The 20194-nt window shown below is 40.9% G+C and overlaps 1 protein-coding gene across 1 annotated transcript in view; it reads right to left on the bottom strand.

Moving 5' to 3' along the window:
* Positions 1 to 1339: 1339 nt before the first annotated feature.
* The window catches only part of HECW1 (HECT, C2 and WW domain containing E3 ubiquitin protein ligase 1), a 271938-nt gene continuing 253083 nt past the window's right edge, over positions 1340 to 20194 (bottom strand). The window contains exons 23-28 of the mRNA XM_075054515.1: positions 18541 to 18639; positions 17011 to 17140; positions 12762 to 12908; positions 11278 to 11392; positions 9887 to 10085; positions 1340 to 1840 (exon numbers count right to left, since the gene is read on the bottom strand). Of these exons, the coding sequence (XP_074910616.1) occupies positions 1729 to 1840; positions 9887 to 10085; positions 11278 to 11392; positions 12762 to 12908; positions 17011 to 17140; positions 18541 to 18639 (802 nt within the window). The 3' untranslated portion in view covers positions 1340 to 1728. The remainder of the gene's footprint in view (positions 1841 to 9886; positions 10086 to 11277; positions 11393 to 12761; positions 12909 to 17010; positions 17141 to 18540; positions 18640 to 20194) is intronic.

Here is a 20194-nt window from a genome sequence, read left to right as displayed (position 1 = left end):
TACGGGAATTAGATGTGTCAGACACTGAAGTGGTCTCCTGATTTTACAGTTTTCTGAAGCATAGCTAACACAAAGCTACCAGTAACAAGCCCCCAAGGGGGTGTGGTGTTTCATGTGAGCTGCTAGACACTATGATGTTACCTTCTCACTTACCTTCACTCCCCCTTCACAAGTCTCTCACTTCATATTTCACACATCCTTTAACATATTTAGTGTCAGAAGATACTTTGTATTTCCTTTTCCCAGTTAAGACAAACACTTTCAATCTGAGATTAGTCTTAGAAAACAAGGGCAGCAAAGATTAATAAACAGAACACAATCAGAGCAGTGAGGTTGACTGTAACAGCCTCAGCAAAAACCATCCGGAGACAAGCCTACCGCCGTTTTCCTTTTGTTCTCTGGCTTCAGAGTTGGAATACAAAGTACACCAAACCAAAGAGGATTATGCCTGCAGTAACAAGAGCTAGATCTTCAGTTGAGTGGTACCCAACATGACTGGAGGGCCTTTGGGCCTACTCCAAGAGGAAGTGCAACAAAGTCTTAACCCAAAGAGAGTTACAGTCCCCTTCCTCGCTGACAAGCACCCTCATTCACTGCAGCTTCTCATTTAATAGACCCTAGACTAAAACCTTCTGCCTACAACCGCTCTTCAGGTTATGGCGATTTCCACTGAACAAGAAAAGAAAAATGACAGAACCAAACACCATCCCCAGCAACCATAGATTAGCCCAGCCTGACAGAAAATAAATTGGCTTCTGATACAGGGGATGGAATTTTCTAGACTTCTCGTTTGGAAAGGAGCATTTTAAACATCAGAAAACAAACACCTGGTAAACAGAACCCAAGGGTATTCGTAAGAGTAGAACATTCTTCTTATTTTCCCTTTTCCTTGTCATATGCAATACTAAGGTAAGGGAGCCTTGTCCTTTATGCTACATAATAAAACATCCTTCTTGACTGTGCACAACCTTGTGCTTCTTGTGTGGTAAACATTACAATGGAGATGCCCCTTCCAATATCTCTGAAGTTCAAGTTCTCTCCAGTACTGGCAAGTAACAATCATAACAATTGCTGTTATGCTTTGCATTGTTACAGGTTTTTTTTTAGTTTTTGAAGGTCTTATCTGCACCATGTATCTGGGCCAGTTCCAGCTGATGCAACTGATGTGGATCATGAGTTCGTATATAAAAATTTCAGTTTTGCTCATAGGTGTCTCTCAGATGGACAATACATACAGGGAAAACAAGGACAGATGAAGATGTATTTGATCAGCTCCTAGTACTGGATTCAATGGTTAAGAAGTAAGATGGGCTGTGAACTGATTTAGAATGTGGGTATATAAAAGCTTGGAATGCCTGATGAGGTTTTTTTATTTTTTAATCAACGTAGGTGGAAGTAAACATTTATTAACATTTGGTCAAGTGTAGTGTAACTTGCATTTGTATTTTCATTGTTATTAATGGAGGTATGTAGAGATATACAGAAATCTTGAGACAGTTGTTTTTCTATTGCATACAGACTAGCAGTCCATTGGAAACAGAGGATGAAAGCATGAAGGTTAGATCTTAGAGGGCGGCAGTTCTTCATGCACAGCTTTTGTTAACCTTGATTTTTTTTTTTGTTTGTTCTGTTTTCAAAAATAAAAACATGGGAAACCAAGATCAAATGATGGTGGACAGGAAAGGTGACATCATCAGCCAGAAAAACACCAGAAGTGCCTGAACCCCCTCATTCAAGTCCAAAGGTGCTAGTTTCTTCAACAGCTGTCAGCAGCTTTTCATACAGCATAGAATATGAGGGGTAAGGTGGAAGATCCAAACGGTTGAAACATGTGTGTGCCCTGCAAAAGGAAAAATAGGCTACATGTTAAGTTTAATCTAAATAACTTGAGAAAATAGGAATTGAGAAAACAAGTTCCTACTGAGACTCAAGACATTCAAGTTCACTCAAGAGAGAGAAAAAGAATTCTATTAAACTCTTAGACCCTGCCAAAATCTGAGGTACTGTAACGTACGTGCACATACACATGAATCTTTCAAATAGAAGACACAAGCTAAGTATCAACATAACATCATTCTCTGCTATCCCTGCATTAGATGTTGCAGGGATCTTGCAGGGATCTTCATGGACATGAATGCTGGAGGTCACTGCAGAGCTGGGGTCTAGGCCCTGATAGAGACAAAACTCCACTACTCTAATTTTGGTTGCTTTGGGTGTTTAAAAAAAAATGCAATTCAGCTGTACATCTAACATGAGCAGCTAGTAAGTTTTGCACCAGTGGACAAGCACAATGTGATGAACTATACTGACAGAATGGGCTCAGCATGTGTTTACAGTGAGGCAGGGCTGACTGGTAAAAGACCATTCAGGGATCTGCTAACTGAAGAAGGAAGGTTGCTGAAAATGTTCCTGTAAGTCAGCTGTTGGCCATCTGCTGCAAGTCTGGCCTTTAAATGTTATTTATTTGCAGTAGCCAAGGCAAAAGCAAAATATTTTGTGCAGAGCAAGCTTGACCCCCTTTTCCCCCAGTTCTATCATTATGTTTACCCCCAGCTGGTAGCACCCTCAAAAGAAGCTGTGGAATGGGTTCCACACATGCCTCCACCTTGTTGCAGCTTTTCTGGTAGCAGCAATTAGAGCCAGATGCAGACTGCACTTCACTGTGTGAGATGCTATACAAATGTGGAGCAAAGAAACAGCCCCTGCCCCAACAATTCATCCATTTCAACCGACTGAAAAACTGTAGAGCTCATTCAACAAACAGGGGGGGCACATTTTCATTAAAATGGTTTCATTTTTTTCAGTCAACTTGGAGTTTTACATCGTGCTAGAAATACTTGTTTCCTTTTGCTCCCTCTGATAAATGTGAATTGACAAAACCCTACAGAAGGAAATGTAGTCTCAATGGCTAACAACATCTAAGCTTCTGGCCCCTAGTATTTTTAGAAGCCGTGAAGTTGTTTTAGCTTTTCTATCTCATACTTTAATTCAATGATATTTCTTCAAAACTGAAGCAGAACTGCTATCTTGGAGAAACTATGTGAAACTCTGCTAGTCATCTTAGGCCACCCACAAAGTGAGGAAAACATGATACTGGTACATGGGCTGGCCTGAGACTTGCAGATTCAGAGGGAGAATTTTATCAAGCACCAGTGGTGAATCATTAAAAGCAATCAAGCAGCTGAAATAGCCAGAGGCACGTAATCTTCACTGCATCACAGAATTTCAATTAGGAGAGCTTTTACTGTCCTTTTTCCCCTTCTGAATGAAGATTTGTTAGCTGGTCACTCTCAGAGAGAGTGTACAATAAACACAGAATTTGCAGAAATGAGCTGGGAACATATGAGTTATTGAAAAAGGAACATTAATAAAGCCATTATTTAATACATCTCTTGAAATTAAACATGGCAGCTCATGTGTATTATCCATGAGTAGCCCTGCAATGTTTATTGTTTATCTCAGCAATCTTTGGCAACGTAAGTTGTTTCTACAGCCATTGCCAATACGTATCAACCACTGGGAGTTAATTAACTGAAGGATTCTTGTAGTCCATTCAGAACGTGTTTATCATAGGCAAGACAGCACCATTCAGAGACAGCCGGTCTTGAGGAGCTCAGCTGTCTGGCTCCAGAACTGGAAGCAGCATAGTCATGGTGGCTCAGGTGTGGATTCTGCTAATGTAACTTTCCTGAATCTAAAGTAATATCTCTATATGGTACTTAACCGTGGCACATTTAACTGTATGAGACCATAGCATCTCAGATGTTGCTGTCATGCATCCTATTGTGCGGTGCAGACATATCCACAGCCACTGACTGGTGTTTATTTCTTGCAGACATGCATCTTGACTGATCATCATCCATCTCATTTCATACTGGTTATGAAACAACCTTGCAATGCTGTTGACTTTTAGTCATCCTTGACCTAGTCAAACTCAGAAAAAAGATAAATTCCTTTTCCTATTTTGAGGTTTATAGAAGTGGGCTCTTCTATAGAAGGTCTCAAGGAACTTATTGTGGGGAGAAACTATTACAAAGAAAGGAAGAAAAAGTCAACATGTCCAGAAACACCCAAGCATTTTGCCAAGCAATACTCTTGCGTTCTCCAGTTCAACAACTTTATAGAAAAAAATCCTTTCACTTAAAAAACTGTCATCAAATAAAAAATGAAAACTAATTTTCAGGAGTACTATGCATTATGTTCACAATTCTACCTACTTAAGGTGCAAAACACAATATATTGCTAAGGGCAAAATCTGAGTTTAAATTCTGGTCTGTGAAACTGCTGTGGATCTACTGCAACTCCAATGATGCCAGTGAAGCCCACTCAATCCTACAACAAGATAACTACATGCAAAATTGTCCGGTATACATTCAGCAATGGGCCTAATAATTGGTTCTTTGCTGCAAAGGTCAGACATGGTGTCTACTTGTGTAACTGAACAACATATTCTGCCTCACCTGAAATAAGAGAGAGGGTTGATTGGGACTCCTTCTCATTCGGTGTTCCCTCTCTCCTCAGTATTGCTGTGCATAGCGCCTTTGCCTCTTGCAACTGAAAGCTGAAACCTTTATTTTCCAAACTGGACTAAAAACGAATTGCTCAGCCTCTAGTCTGTCCTGTCATACACTGTGCGATACTGCAGCACACTGGACAATTAAGAGGCAAGGATATTTTCCATAACATCCACTGTTGCCTAACTCTGTGCCTTGTCCTCCAAAGGGGTAAATTCCTCCTGACTGGTGTTGACCTACTACTACTGATCCCAGTGAGAGTGACTACAGTAAGCATAATCCAGGGGACACTTGCTGCACATATTGGTGTGAAAATATTACATCAGCAGTGCAAGAGACAGTCACAGCAATGAGAAAAGCCTTTCTTCCCTTGATTAAGCCTCCTACCGCATAAGCCTGCTGACATTTGAGAGGGTGTTCAGGGAGTGAGAGGTCTGGAATAAGAATTAGATTGGTAAGAGCTTTTATGGAAAGGATTCTCGCTTCTCTAGAAGAAAACACAAGATAAAGTCATGTAAACCAACCCTGACCCTCATGTGTCCTCATCATCCAGTAATGGACCACTTAAAATTTCATTCTCCCTGGCAGACTTTATTGCTCAAAGTAGTTTTGGTGGGTCTGAACCTTTAATCTTGCTCACTGTTCAAAGTGCTGTGCTATTGCTTTTTCTTTTAAGAATTCTCTCTAAAAATTATAAGATTTTAAGATTTTTGCATTCTTCTTTGTCACTTCCTTTAATCCCCATAACAATGAGAGTCCGAAGGCAGTAAGTGCGCACAGAACCCCCTCCTATCGTATTTATAGCTTGAACCTATCAACTAAAATCAGACTTGCATTCTAACATAACCATGCCTGTCAGGCAGAAACTGGGCATTTCTCCTTTTCACCTTGCTTTCTTTAGATGAACCCACAAACTCCTCTTTGATCAGCCTCAGGACCCACAGGTATCAACTTTGTTCCTTTTGTCTGTAAGAAGGAACACTTATATGCTGTCTGGGAACCACTGCCTAATAGATGAATGTAGATTTATGGTTGATATTTCTGTTATAGGTGAGAAATGAGGAAAGAGAAGAGGGCTGGGAGATAAGGAATGATAAAAGCCAGCAAAGCACACACACTCAGTCCACTGGGAAAGAAGGAAATGATGAGAACAAAGTTCTTTGTAGTCATACAGAATCTTTTTTTAATTGCTATATGGGATTCTGGGGTGATTAAATACTTGATCATCTAATAGAGAGGGACAGAATTCTCTTACAAAAGATCAGGTATCTACTGGTAATCTTTATCATACATAACCCGCAGACAGTATGGTGGTAATCACTAATATTACTCTGCTGAATGAAAATCTGTTTTGATGAAAGGGTAGTTGCATCTCAGCACTGTTGAGGAAAGTGACCTCATTGCTTCAAATCTGATTATTTGAATCACTGGGATACATGCTGAGGTCCGTCCTTAACTGATACTCAAACAGAAATAACCTTGGAGCTGACAGGAGTTTTGGCCAGGTGAGGAGCGCAACCAGAAGATGGGGCAGTGGCATTTGTAGGCACTGAACACTTTTGCCAGCTGAGGATTTAAGAATATGGAACTTTTGCCTCCTATAGCTATAGTAGAAAAACACTGCTAGTTCTTTGCACAGGTTTGTTTTGGGCCAGGAGTTCTGCTCCCACAATACCAGATGAAGCTATGTTATTCCAGCTAGAAAGCCAGTGTCTGTTCATTAATGTTTGGTGGGGAACAAAGAATAAGTTCTTGTGGAACTACTGCTAAAACTGGTTCCATGTTAAATATCTGCATGACCCAGGAAAGGTGAAGAGAGGCTTTCTGCTTCAGAAGAAGCTATAGCTGGAAGAAATCTCCATCCATCCCTACTCAGGCAACCAGCTGCAATAAGTAAAATATGGAACTCCTTTATTTTGGGAGAAAGCTTTGCATATTAGATAGGGAGAGTAAAACTCAATCTTGATGAACAAGTGGTTAAACCTGTTATTTCATATGGTAAGCTAAATCGATTTGGAAGAAACCATGCTGCAGACTTACACTAACAGATCTGTAAATTCTGGCAGTCTCTTTGGAACCTGCTTTAGGGTCATTGTCTAGAGATCTGGGATTAGAGCAGCATCTCTGAGCTGTATAGTACTTTGACTTTCGAACGTGTGTGGTATCAAAGTAAATATAGGTAGGAATAACATGTCTGGTACACATGCATACTCCAGAAATAAACCACTGGTGTAATCTAACTCTCATTTATCTTAGATGAATGTATTACACCATCATTACCCTGTTCATGTAGGGTAACTGGTACTGATGAACAAGCCCACCAATTTAGAATGAAGTTACCAGATTCTCAACTTTCCTGAAAAAGTCTTGCTTATCCTCAGTGCTTTCAAGAAGCACTCTAGGCATTATGTATTAGTGATTGTTCTTTGAAAAGCGTTGCATTTTAGAAATTTACACCATGTCTCTTTTCTGGGAGTGCCATGTTGCTGTCACAAGTGCAAAAGCATGGCTGGTTTAGTTATTATCACATCTTTGCTCACTATAAGCAAACAGCAGTTGCATGCTTCTTTGCCAAAGTGTAAGGACAAGTTGTATGGGAGAGTTGCCTACTTCAGCCATCTGGAGCAGGAGTGAGAGAACACAGAAGGAGTCCTGGACTCTCCTGATAGAGCTAAAAGTTATCTTGATACTTTGTCAAGCAGATGAAAACCCAAAGGCCAACTAACCTATCCCCAGTGACCCACCATCTACCTGGATGTCAGGAAACCCAAATGCATCAGCTTTATGCAGGCTTCCATAACACCTCTCACAGTACCATATTTATTGGGTCAGGGCGTAAGAACTAAGGCCAGTAATTAAGAGGTGCAATCCATACCTAGGTACATTAACAACTAAATCTGATGATTGCTAAGACACGAGAAAACTGGTTTTTTTCCTAGAACTTTGAAAACATGGAGCAAGGGTAACTCTCACTGTGAAGCTGTAGGAATTGTTAGAGAGAGAAGGGAATTTGTTGCGGTTTATTTTAAACAGCTAAAGTTAGTTACACTCATATTATATCACAAGGGCCAAAAGGCCTACAGGATATGACATATGAAGTTTTTTTAGCCTCTAAGTCTAACTAAATATGTAAGTAAATCTAAATAAACACGAGCAATCTATAATCAGGCATTTTAAAAAAGTTTAAAATAACATTTATTTAGTTGCTTAACTAAGGATTTAGGGAGCCTCCAGGTTTAGCCTGTGTGTTTCATGTATTTCTTAACACTGTGTATACTTGGCAGCACCCCATAATTTTATAAAAATGCAGGTAATAATTCATGGTGATCAAGCTGTGTTTATTCCCATGAGCAAGTGTTGTTTCTCTTTCCCCTGGCTAAAATGAATGCAGAGCTCTAAGACTTCTAAAAGGTGCTAACAACTTTCACCTGGAAAAGAGGCCTTGTTCAGGGAGAGCGACAAGTGTGGTGATCAGCAGACAAACATAAAGTTGTTAATGTGAATATCTCGGGGCTAACTGAATCTAGGTCATAAGTAATGCCTAGGTTCACAAAGAAAGTTAAGCAGAGCAGAAAGAGGCCAATTACCTTTTCAGAACTTGATGGGTCAGCCCAGGGCATTTTCTGTGCACGCGCCAAGGTCCACCCTCCCATCTCCCCCTTCCCATCCCAGAAGGAGTACAATGACAGCTCTGCAGAAACGCTGCACAAGTCTGTCACTTCCAGTTGCTGCCTATGTACAGGCAGGAATGCCCCTGGTAAGCTCTGAAACCCTTACATAGAACCAGATTATATATATGCTGCAAAGGGAGGATCTGGCCTACGCATAGCAAACTGTAGCTCTCAGGCTTTCTTTCCACATTGCTGGCTGAAGGTCAGAGGGCATGAGTCATCTCACTGACCTTACATGTTTTCATCTGTTTTTAAATCTCAGTGCCTACATCTAGCTTTCATGTAGGCTCTAGTTCTCCATATAGTCTCTGTAGAGACTTTATGGTCAGTGGACATAAAGCAGAATGTACCAGGTGTGATTCAGCTGAGCTATTTTAGAAATCTGTGTTCAGGTGAGATGAATTGTGCCTTAAAACACTTACTTCCCTTTTCCTGACTTTAGAGGGAGTCCACATAAGATGTCAGCTCTGAATGTCTGCCAATACAGTGCCCTGGTCCAGCTCCTGCATCTCCCCACTGCATAAACATGGGCTTGAGCAGGCTTGGACGAAGAGGGGGACCATATTTGGACCTTCCCTCTCCAGAGGACTCTGGAGGTCTGCTCAAGTCCATGTCTTACAGTATGCTTCTGGGTAAACAACATGGATGGCAAGTAACTAGAAAACTGGATCAGACCCATTGTTAATTCATGGTCTGAATATATCTGCAAGGCCTGCGAGAAAAGATTTTTGCTCTGTGACATGAAAGTAGCCTCCTTTAGAATGCAGCTGAAAGCAAATGATAAGAGCAGGAAGAAAGCATCCTTTGGAGGGCAAATGTTATGTAAAAGGGTCGTGTAACAAAAGTATTTCAGAGGTGCTGAGATGTGGCCCCATGAAAAATGCTCTCTAATCTCAATGGGGCAGAGCCTCAGGCAACTGTAAGGACATTCAAGAAGAGGTAATTCACTTCAGTGAGGAAGGATGAGTGCTGGTCACGGATGAAGTGCTGGAGCAGAACTCAAAGCTCAATGTATCACTGGCTGTGCCATGGCTCTCTTGGGTGGCCTTAGGCAAGTCAGACCACCCCTCTGTGCCCCAGTCCCTTTGTTCTGAAAAGGAAGATGAACCCTCCTTTGGGAAGCACTGTGAAGTCTGTTGACTCTGTATGACATTATGGCTCATTTGCTCCTAGTTGGCTGACTGAACTAGATATGACAAATTGGGTATTATCACATGGTCTGAAGTCCCTTTGCTAAGCTTCTTCATGATGAAAAAGTGGAACCATCAGAGCAAATGAAAGGATTACACTCAGGTCTCTGGCCAAAACTCAGAGGCAGATTCTGGCTTTCATGGCTCTCTAAACTCACAAGTATTTTTACTAGTATTTTGGAAGTAAAGGGAACAGAATCAGCTGACAGGCTCCTGCTGGTCTGGATCTGTTCCAGAATCAAAGCAAGAGAACGAGGTTTGGACCTATGGAAATCTTTATCTAACCACTTCCCAGGATTCAAAGCAGTTTAAATTGAGCCTGCAAATCAAAAAGAGCAAAAGAAAACACTTTTCTCTGAATGTAATTACAGAACAAACTGATAATTGTTTCTTTGCTGTTTTAAGATGTCCTTCCTGTATTCATTACCTTTCACTGGCAGAGAGATGCAACAAAGTACAAGGCTCACCTTTCTCACAGCACTTCTGTTTTTGTATCCTAGTTGGGACATACCTTGGGAGGGAGGTTATTTTCCCCCATTTCTCTATACAGAAGCGCCGTAGCCCATTGCTCCCTCGGAGAGCTGCAAAGCCCTCATATGGCACACTTGATGTTCCAGTGACGAATTGCAACAACCGGAGTCTCTGCTCATTGTTAAATCTCTCTACTGCTGCCCAGAACCACCGTATTACTATGTGTCCATCATGGTAACCTAAACCAAGAAGCAAGAGACAGAAATTAAAATCACACCCTCTAAGTGAGAAGTGTAACATCGAAGTGTGTTCCCACTAGCATGGGACAGCAGATCTCCTACTGAAAAGATCCTGACCTAACAATATATCTTGTTCTTGATGAGCAGTAGGTCCCAGTCCCCATCTTGTTCTGGCTGTGGATACTATAATATTACTAACTCATTTGAAACCCTGAAACTCAAATATATATTTGAGGTACATTGGCCTCTCACAAATCCCTTGGCAAGAACTGGGGTTACCTGCATGAGATATAAAAGACCAATTGCAATATGCCGCACAGTCCTAACGACTTAACAATTTCTCATTCCCAAATAAATTCTCTTTTGGATTGCACTAGTGTTCAATGTATGGAGAGGAGTTTGCTGCCACGAGCTCTTCCCCGGCACACTTCCCACCTGAGGGGCTCTGTGCCTTGGTTTGTGCTAATGAAAGCCAGCATAAACCCAGGCTGAATCTGTTTCAAAAGCTAAACAGAAAAAAGTAGGAGGAGAGTAACTTCAGGGACCAGCTGCACTTGTGGTAAGCTGCGTATTTCAAGGTAACACAAAGGCTGGGCAGTGAGCAGCGAAGACTTAAATCTTGCATTTCAGGGGAGGATATGTGAACCTCAGGGACTTTCCTTTTGTAGTGCAGAACTGGTGGATTTCACATTTATCCATCATCCAAGACAGCCTAGATAAATCATGCTCAGCATTTAAAGCAAAACCAGGCCAAGCAAGATCTGTATGTTGTTGAAGTGTAATGAGGAACCGTGAAATTCAGCTCTTGAATTCAGCTCCCTGCTGAAGCCAAGAGGACTTGTGATACTACTTTCAGTGAGGCTGGTAGTTCATTCAGAGTTATCTGAGTAAGTAACTTTTAGATCTAATACTGCAAATCCTTTTCAGTCCTTAATAGTCAGAACTCCTGTTAAGTCAGTAGGAACTGAGTGGGTAAAATCTAGACAGAAGTAGCAGAAGCAATTTCAGCATTATTACATCTGTTGACCCAAACCTGAGATCTTACTTATTTCATGAGTTATTATTCACAAAAACTTCCAAAACAAAATAGGGCATTTCCCTCAGGAAAGACAGGAGGAAAAGATGGACCAAGTCTTTCATGTTTTAGACCAAAACCAGTCAAGATACTACTAAGCATCAGCAGGCAGTTTACCTCCACGATATTCTGTGTTGTTACGCCAGTCATTGAGATCTATTTCTGCTGTGCCGGCTATAACCAGCTCCAGTTCTCTGGCATCAAAAACAGAGACAAGCCTGGAGTCTACAACCTGGAACAAAAACCACTTGTAAGCACAGTTTCAGACTGGAAATAAAGCAGATGCAATGTCTCGTAAACCTATGGCTCTGGTGACCAGCTCTTTATTCTGATGAACTCTGCATGCTGACAGCTAATTTCCACTCCTCCACTGATCAATCTGTGCTCTTCTTCAGGGAGTCTGCTGATATTTTGGGTTGCAAACAATGATGACACATGGGATTTGACCAGAATGAAACAATACAAGTAACGGGACATAATCTGTGCAGAACATTCTTCATTGTTACATTCATTCTGACAAGTGATTTTGACAGTCAAACAAAGACTGGATTGGTAATATGGACAATTTTTTTTTTTTTTTTGCATTGGAATTTCATTACAATTGTGTAGGCGTGCCCTTGGGTCTTCATCCACTGACGATGCAGCTGAGGTTCACTTTCTTCATTATGTGAAACCAAAAGCTTTAACAGCCTGCAGTATTCCCAGGGAGAAAAAGCTAGCAAACCATATGCACACTACAGTAAAGTGTATGGAGTCACTTAGCCAACCCCCTTCTACAGTAAAGGGCTGACCAAGTCTATTCAGCTACAAAGCCACCCTCACTGGTTTCCACCACTAGTAAACGTCAGTGCACGACTGCTTGGAGCCATCAGTTTTCAGTATTATTCTGTGTGTCTATTATCTGCTGTTTCATTTTCCAGGGTTGCCATTCTTTCAGTTTATTTCCCTCTGCGAGATAACCCTCAGCTTTTACTTATATTATGCAGCTGCCAGGGCAAGATACATGTTTGAATATGATTAGTAAGGGGCAAGAATAGGTGACTACATGTGTGGGTCAGCAAAGCCACAGGTTTTCATCCAAGCAGCTCCGCCAGAAGGATGTTCTCAGTTCCAGGTCTTCAGCAAAGATAAATTAGCAAAATCCAGGGACAACAATGGAGCAGCATCCATGAATACCAGCAAGATAATAGCTGACTGTATCCTAGGACCAACTTTATTGGAATGAGTCCCTAATGATTCAGTCACACCAGCTCCTCACTGAAGTGTACAATTCTTCACAATCTTCTTTTGTATCACAGCAGGGGAAAACAAAATTTGCAAATGCCTACTTCTTTTACTATGTGAATGGAAAGCAGTATCTTTCTTAACTCTTGATCACTATGCTTTATTGTACTCAGAATACACCTTTCTTTCCTTTCTCCCTAAATGCTAAACATGCTATATCCAAGGTCCCTATCTCTACAGATGCAGGCACTCCAATTTCTTGCCATCTATGTCTGTGTAGCTATTTCCTAGGGTACCAATGAAGCATAGTTTAACCATGGGGTCACCTCATTCAGGTGAGGAATGGAAGACTGTGGGAGCATCGTTCTGTTACTTACTTCGTAGAAGCCACGGACCAGGGCCTCTGTTTGCTGAACCACTCCTCGTTCCACTCGCCACTTAACCATTCTCTCGATGTACTCTTTTTTGTTCTTTTCTGTCACTGCTGTATTTGCCCCTCCAGATTTCAACTCTCTCTCTGTCACCTACAGAACAAAGATAAATAGCGGTGTAGCAATGTATGGATCACATTGTGTTTCAAATTTAAGTTGTACTTTGAAAATGTAAGTGAAAAATGTAACAAGTCATATTTCTAGTTCTGGCCCCCTCACCTCTTGTCCATTTGCCGTACAACACATAGAAACAAAAAGGATAATGAGGGACACCCCCTCAGCCCTAGCCCTAGACTTATCCCCAGCTGAAACTAGACTGACCTTTAGGTTACTCCAAACTGTACCAGCAAAGACTGATTTGGAAAGCACCATCCATAAGCCATATACAATGTGCCACTGCACGCCATCTTTTCATCCTTTGCTCTTTTCCCCCCGCCCAGGAGCTGCAGAGAGGCTGACAACCATACCAGCTTGCTACTTGCTACTTGCTGTAGATTATCCAAGCAACAGTATGGGAAACAATAGGATGGAGAGGCAATCACAGTACTGGAATAGTCAGACTGTTTCACCAACTGGAAGGGATATCTGCTTGTTTCTTAGGCCACAAGTGCTACCATTCCCCAAGTGCTAATAAAAGCGTTTACTCAGAAATGCCAATAGTCAAATAAATTATCACAGAATGAATACTCCTGATACACTATCTAAACAAGACCTGTACAGCACCCTGTACAGATGACAAATATAGTCACTGTGGGATTCAGTTTTGTATCACCCATCCAAACCTCAGAATTGTTTGTACAGAAAATAATTTTTTTTTTTAAACCAAGAGCTACTGCATTTCATTGCATTTTAATGGTTAATTTAGTTGGCTTGGGTTACTAAGACTTAAGATTGAGAAGCGATTTAAGGAATCAGTCTAGATTCTACCTGGCAAGCACATACTCCTTCTCACATGTGACGGAAAATAATATTTATCTTGCAATTATTTTCACATTCAATCTAGTGGATTTAAAAGGAAGAATGTTTTGCTCTCCTCTTCAGTTTTCTGTTTCTGTTAACAATGACGTCTAGCACAGACAGTAAATGAGATGCAGGAATACATATTCATTATTTGTATTATTTACATATTATTTATATTATTATCTATTAGCCCAACAGACAGCACACAGCATATATAGTATTTAGGTCACTTTGCTTGAGGGACCTGTTGTAACATGAATTATGGAAACACTGAATGAGTCATCTAATCTGTAGCTTTGTTGAGAAACAGTGACAACAAGTAAGGTCAGATGTAATGAGTTAGGAATTCTTAGCTGGTTCAGGTTAAATTCCCAAATATAAATCATTGCACCAACATTATGCAACCAACGCTGCATCATCCAGCGGGTAAGACTCTGACCCAGCTGCCATGCTGTATCCTTCAAGACTGTACGGCATTAAGATGTATCTGTCAAAACCAAAGACTAAACATTGTCTAGCTTTAAGCACAACCATAAGCCCAGATGTTCTAAAACTCCTGCAAGACTTCCCACAAACACGTAGACAGGCTGGTGATATCTTCAATTTCTCATTATCCATATCATTTCAAATACAATTAGTTATCTAGAATTGGAGATGGACAATCAGTAACAATGTGTCCCTATTTTTTCTTTCTTGTTCATAGAGGCATTAGCTACAGCTGTGAGCTTCAGTTCAGAATTAGGTTTCAGAGTAGCAAGGAGACATTTCAACCAGTCTAGCCCATTCCTTTTACCTGACTGGAGCAATTGCCAGGACTCAGAGGCAGGCTGTATCCACATATAGAGCTTGGAGACAGGCCTGGAAGAACACTTTCTACTGGGTAAAAGCATGAGAAAATACTTTGGGTCACAAGCAACTGACACCTCTCTCTGTCTTATAAGTGAAATTCTCAAATTGGCATCGAGTTCCCACCAGTAAAAATGTGTAATGCTTGTTTTGACATCGTATCTTTGTTATTACAGTAGCGCTCCATGCTCCAGTATGCAAGAAGGCTAGAACTCCTCAGTAGTAAATTCTAATAAAAAAGGTACCAAGAAAGAGGATTTGGCCCCAAAGGCTTAAATGCTAAAAACATGTCAGAGATGAGACAAGAAAGAAAAAATGAAAGTAGTAGTGACTGCTTCATAATAAAGTCATTGTGGAAGCAGGACAAAAGGGCTGTAACCCATCTACCACACAGCTTCTCAAAGAACCACTATTTCTTGTTTCCCTTACCCAACTCTTGAAATCCAGCTTCCCAAATATTAGCAGAGATCCCACTGTGATCTACACTTGCACATGTATCCAGCAAAGCATGCTCAGATGGCATTTAAGTGGTCAGATACTCTTGGCATGCAAGAATTTCCAACTGGGATCCATCTGTGAGCATAAAACGTGACTGCGATTTCTTTGTTATTTTGCTGTCAGCACTTAGCAAATTTCAGAAAGGGGAAAATCTCACTTTCACTTAGGACTCTTGGATTCTGACAGTCTAATTCATAGCGACAATAATTTTTTTCCCCCATCACTAGATCTAGCAAGGTTAGTGTCTAGTACATGTGAAATAAAGTACTAGACATGCGAACTGGCATCAAAATCTGGCTTTTAGTGTTCTTTTGCTTTCAGATCACAGTATCTACAACAGATTGTGATTTTTCTCAGTTCTCTTTGGAGCCATCTCTTATCTTCCACAACAGACTCCTATGTAATTGTCTAGCTCTTTTCTTTGGGGAGAGCATAACAAGTAATTAGCATGCCAAATGTTACCTTCAGATGCATCAGGGCAATTCAGGCTGAGATTCTTATTCAACTTTGTAGTCTTCCAGTGTAAATACAAATTTGTCTCATCTGTCTTTGTGAATATGTCTGTACATTTCTGTCTGTCTTTGTGTATTAGTCTTATATAGCCATACCTTCCAGGGAAATCACTGTACTGTCAATTGAATGTCATGCAAGCTCTCAGCTCAAAGCCCATGAAAACCCCCTGCATTTAAGTCTGTGGAAAAACAGCGTTATCATTCCTACAGAGACTTCTTACGTCAATTCTTCTGCCCCATCCTTTTCATTTCATCCACCCTTGACTCTGCTCGTCCTTCATGACCTTGTACTATAAGCATACTAAATTCAGTTTTGAAAATATCCCCCAATGTCTTGCTTGCTTTCTGTTACTTTCAAGCTTATAGCTGAGCAGCCCTTTTACTCTAAGGGCCAGAATTCCTCCCCTCAGAAACTAGCCTTGACTTTCCCCTAGCTTGCAGAGCTAGCCCAGCTCTGTGCAAACTCCTCCTGTCAACTTTGTTTTCAAGGGCTGAGAGCCACTCTCTGTATATTCCACTGGATCTCTCTGCTCCCTTTGACACTGTGTGGCTGCTCCTTACACAAGTTAACTTCCACCCCTTGAGCTTCTGCAGTACTTGGTAAGCTTGGTTCTTCAGCCTCTCTAGTTTTCAGTATCTCCTTAGAGGTCCTCTGAATATTGCTTTGGGTCCCTTCAAGGCTTTCTGAAGACAGTTATAAAGTAGCAAGGGTTACAACAGCAAAGAGCACCAAGGCTTCAATGCAAGCCAAAGAATCCCACAGGAGACACTTGTTCTGGTTGCCAGTCTGCACTTAAGCCAGGATTGCACCCTATTTCAGGCTATAGTTATCCAGATCAGCTAGGTTAAAGAGAATTGTCTGACTAAGGTGGAGTTGAGTGGTAGAAAGCATAATAAATGGATGTACATACCAAGTTGTTAAGTAGGTGCAAGGTAAGAGACACAGAACCTAACAGGGAGGTATCAGACAAAATAATGGTGAGAACTGCCAGGTCTTACACCACCTGCCAAACGTTTTTCTTCCCTCCTAGCCCCTCATCCTTTCAGTCACATCAGCTTTAAGTTACATTGCTTGCATTCACCAAATGCCACATCTGTGTGAACTACACCCTGGAGAGAAGAGCTGCACTCCACTTCAGAGAATTCCTCATGCTCATCAGTGTGTGGCTCAATAGGCCTGTAGGGGGGCTGGTATTTTATATTATACACCCTAAGAATAAACATCTGCATTGAAACAGGTGGCTTGAAAGAAACAGAAGGTAGGAGAAGAAAATGTTATTGAAAGGCTAAAGGATCTGTTCTGACAGAAAGATGTTCATCATGCTCAACTTTGTCAGCTTCAAATTTGCTTTTCAGATGTTTCGCATAGCTGTGCTCACCTGTCCAAACACCTCCTCATTCACTGTGAAGGTGAGATCCAGGATATCTGTGATGTTATTATCCTTCATCCACTGCAAGCTCTGATGGAACTCTTCATCCAGGTACTCTAAGTCACTTAAATCACATGGCCTGATTGCGAGGCAAGAAAAAAGAAAAAGGTCCATGACTATTGGCAGGATGTCTTACTACTAAGAATGTGAACAAATTTATGCTGCAGATCCAACATAAAGCTGGTGTTTGTTTGGTTTTGTTAACATCAAAGCCTGTTACACAGACCCTCTTAAAGCAGTTCCACAACTGTCTGCTTTGCATGGCTGGGCTCAAGGCCAAATCTGTTGGCTGCCTGCACTACTTGCTGTCAGAAGGCACCCCTGGGGCTTGATTTTACATGAATCTTCAGGATGCCCTGCACTTCAGAGCACATGCTTACCTTCAGTCTGGATGGGCCCCACCATGCTGTGCCTGGCTGCTTCCATGTATCTACCATCCTCGAGGTGAGCACACAAGACTGACATAAGGCAGACCAGGCAGCCTAAACTTCTGGTAATAAGGAGCTGGCCTTGTTTGTTGAAAGGGCGGGTGGATGTTATGAGCAGTCTGGTTTCAAACCCCCTAAAGGGGCAATAAGGATGCAGGGAGCACTCTTGGTTTCAGGCTACTTCCAGACTAGCTCAGATACAATACAGATATGAGTGTGTGGACCCCAGCAATACTCATTGTTAAAAAAAATATTAATTAAATACATGTGAAAGAACTCTAAGGACTGTTAAGACAAATACCTTCGCTGATTTGGAATCATCTTAATTGATAAACTATTTCAGCTAAGCTTTATTCTGCTCTTTGTCATTTAATTGCAGTCTTGACTTACTACTTACGGCTTTTCTCTTATTGCTGCAAATTTTATGTACCTTGTCTTACTGCAGTCTATTAATTAGAGGGCCAGATTGTCAATTAAAGTTAACCTTATAAACTTGACATTGAAACTAATATATTACTGGTATCTTCTGCTTGCTAATATAAAATACAGTAGAAGAAACATTCACTGTTTATACCTACATTAGCATTCCTAATTAACCCAAGTTGTGTTTTAGAATGAAAACCTACTCCACCAGTGAGGCATGAGAAATTAAATATTTTTCTTAATATGACCTCCCTCTTTTTTTTTGTTATTTTGTTTCATTCCATCAAAGATGCTTTTCAGTCTTCTACATAGTTGAAGTTTGATAACTTTTAATCAGTAGTAAACTCTGGAATTATGGGTCAGTACTTTTAAATATGTGTTCCTAAATATCATACTTATTATGCATTTTTATGAAAATAGTCAGTATTGATGGAAGGCAAGTTCTTGAAGAAAGTAAAGAAAAATTAAAACACATTTGTTTTCTATCACAGACCAAGCAACTAACAGCGGGAAGAACGTGAAGGTCAGAGTGCTCGAAGCAGCTCCAAAAGGATCTGTGTCTCTGTAGGACTCATTGCGGGATCACTGTTTCTGCATGGTTTCTGCATGGTTGCATGCTTATACTTACAGCCTTAGTAGTGCTTTGTAGAATGGCCTTGTGAAGAAAGCATCAAGGAGGTACTGATGAATGAGAGCAAGGCCAAGAATACGACCGCTGAACCTGAACCTGGGATATAAAAATGCAGTGTAAATGAAGCGTAACTCAAGATGTTCAGCACAGAAGCTTACACAGGTAGCAACTGTTTTTTTGTTTCTGACTTAGTTTCTTACACTTATTCATATATTTCTTTTTTTCTGAGCAGATACCTAACACCACCCCTCCCACCTCTGATCAATAATGGATCTCTCTTGATCTGTCTCCTACAGTACCCATATGTGCAGCTGGCATGTTATATACTCTCTTGTGCCAAACCAATAAACACTGAAGACTCACGGTCTGTGATCTTTAATTGAACGTTCTGATACAGAGTGACTCCATCAGACATAGCATTTAGCCAGTGAAATACTGTAATATTCCACCTCAGCAGAAAACATACTATCAAAGCAGCTGCAAAGGATATTTGGTGACTCAGTATATCCAGTTTCTGGCTGGTTACAACCCCTTCCAAGGTGGGTCTTTAAAGTACTTCTAATGGTAGCGAGTTGACTTTATAGGGGGAAACTGAAGTTCAAGTAAGTCAACTGTTGTGACCAAGGACATATATTAAAATCAGTATCTAAAGCTCAGGCAAGTTGTCCCCAGACCACTTTCTTAATGGTGATGCTCAGCTGTCTTGAGTATTTACATACTCTTGCATTTGTTTCTGTTTTCTAAGAACAATCTCTAGTCCTGCTCCAAGTACACTCAGATAGTGCCCTGCCCATTATGATCTGTGACTTGTGATGATAAGCTGTTAAATTTTTCTTTCTATGATTTCTTCTATGACTTACTACTCTTCCATCAAATCTCATTTTAAATCAGTAATCTCAGACAGAAAAAACAGAAATGCTGTGAGTCCAGGTGAGTTTGTTTTTTGTAAAAACAACCCCCATCACCCATCCAAAACTTGCTTATTTGTAAAAAAGGAAAAGAAAAAAATCCAACATCCCAAATCTGAGCACTCCAAGCCTGAGCTGACTGACATCATAGTAAAGTTTTATTGCACAAAAAATGAGAAACAGATCAAAAAGCCAAGAAACCATTCCTTCCACTACAGGAACCAGTGCAAAGACCCCTCCTGCACATGAATGAAATGTGAGTCTCACTATAATAAAAGCAGCGCAGAATATGTGTTCAGTCAACTTTATGTGCATGGGACAGAACAACAAATGCTTAGTATGTCAAATGGGGCACAAAACAGCATGCTGTGGGCCCAATTAGCATTTACATCACCACAGGAGCTGCCTCCGGGTCCCTTGCATCCAAGAAAGGTGCTTATGATATGCAGCTGACTGGTAACAGAAAAGTGATTATATTACCCCCTTACAGCTGTTTCCACAGCAGCAACAAAAGGCAGCTGTTGGGTCTAGTTAGGACCTGCTTCACTTGTGCTCCGGTGCAATGTTTCCAGCAAAAAGCAATGAAGAGAGGGGGAGCTGACACAATGAAAGCACAGTTGAAGCCAGACAGTTCAAATCCCAGAAATGCTGAGCCTGTAATCCATCAGTTTTATAGCACCTTCAGGATCTATAATCAAGTCCGTTTGTCCTAAATAATGCATGTCGGCTTTTTTGGTTTTGTT

This window comes from Buteo buteo, chromosome 2 (assembly GCF_964188355.1).
Source record: "Buteo buteo chromosome 2, bButBut1.hap1.1, whole genome shotgun sequence".
Classification (NCBI taxonomy): Eukaryota; Metazoa; Chordata; class Aves; order Accipitriformes; family Accipitridae; genus Buteo; species Buteo buteo.
Note: the sequence above shows the minus strand (reverse complement) of the source record. Positions and strands in the feature narration are given on the sequence as shown.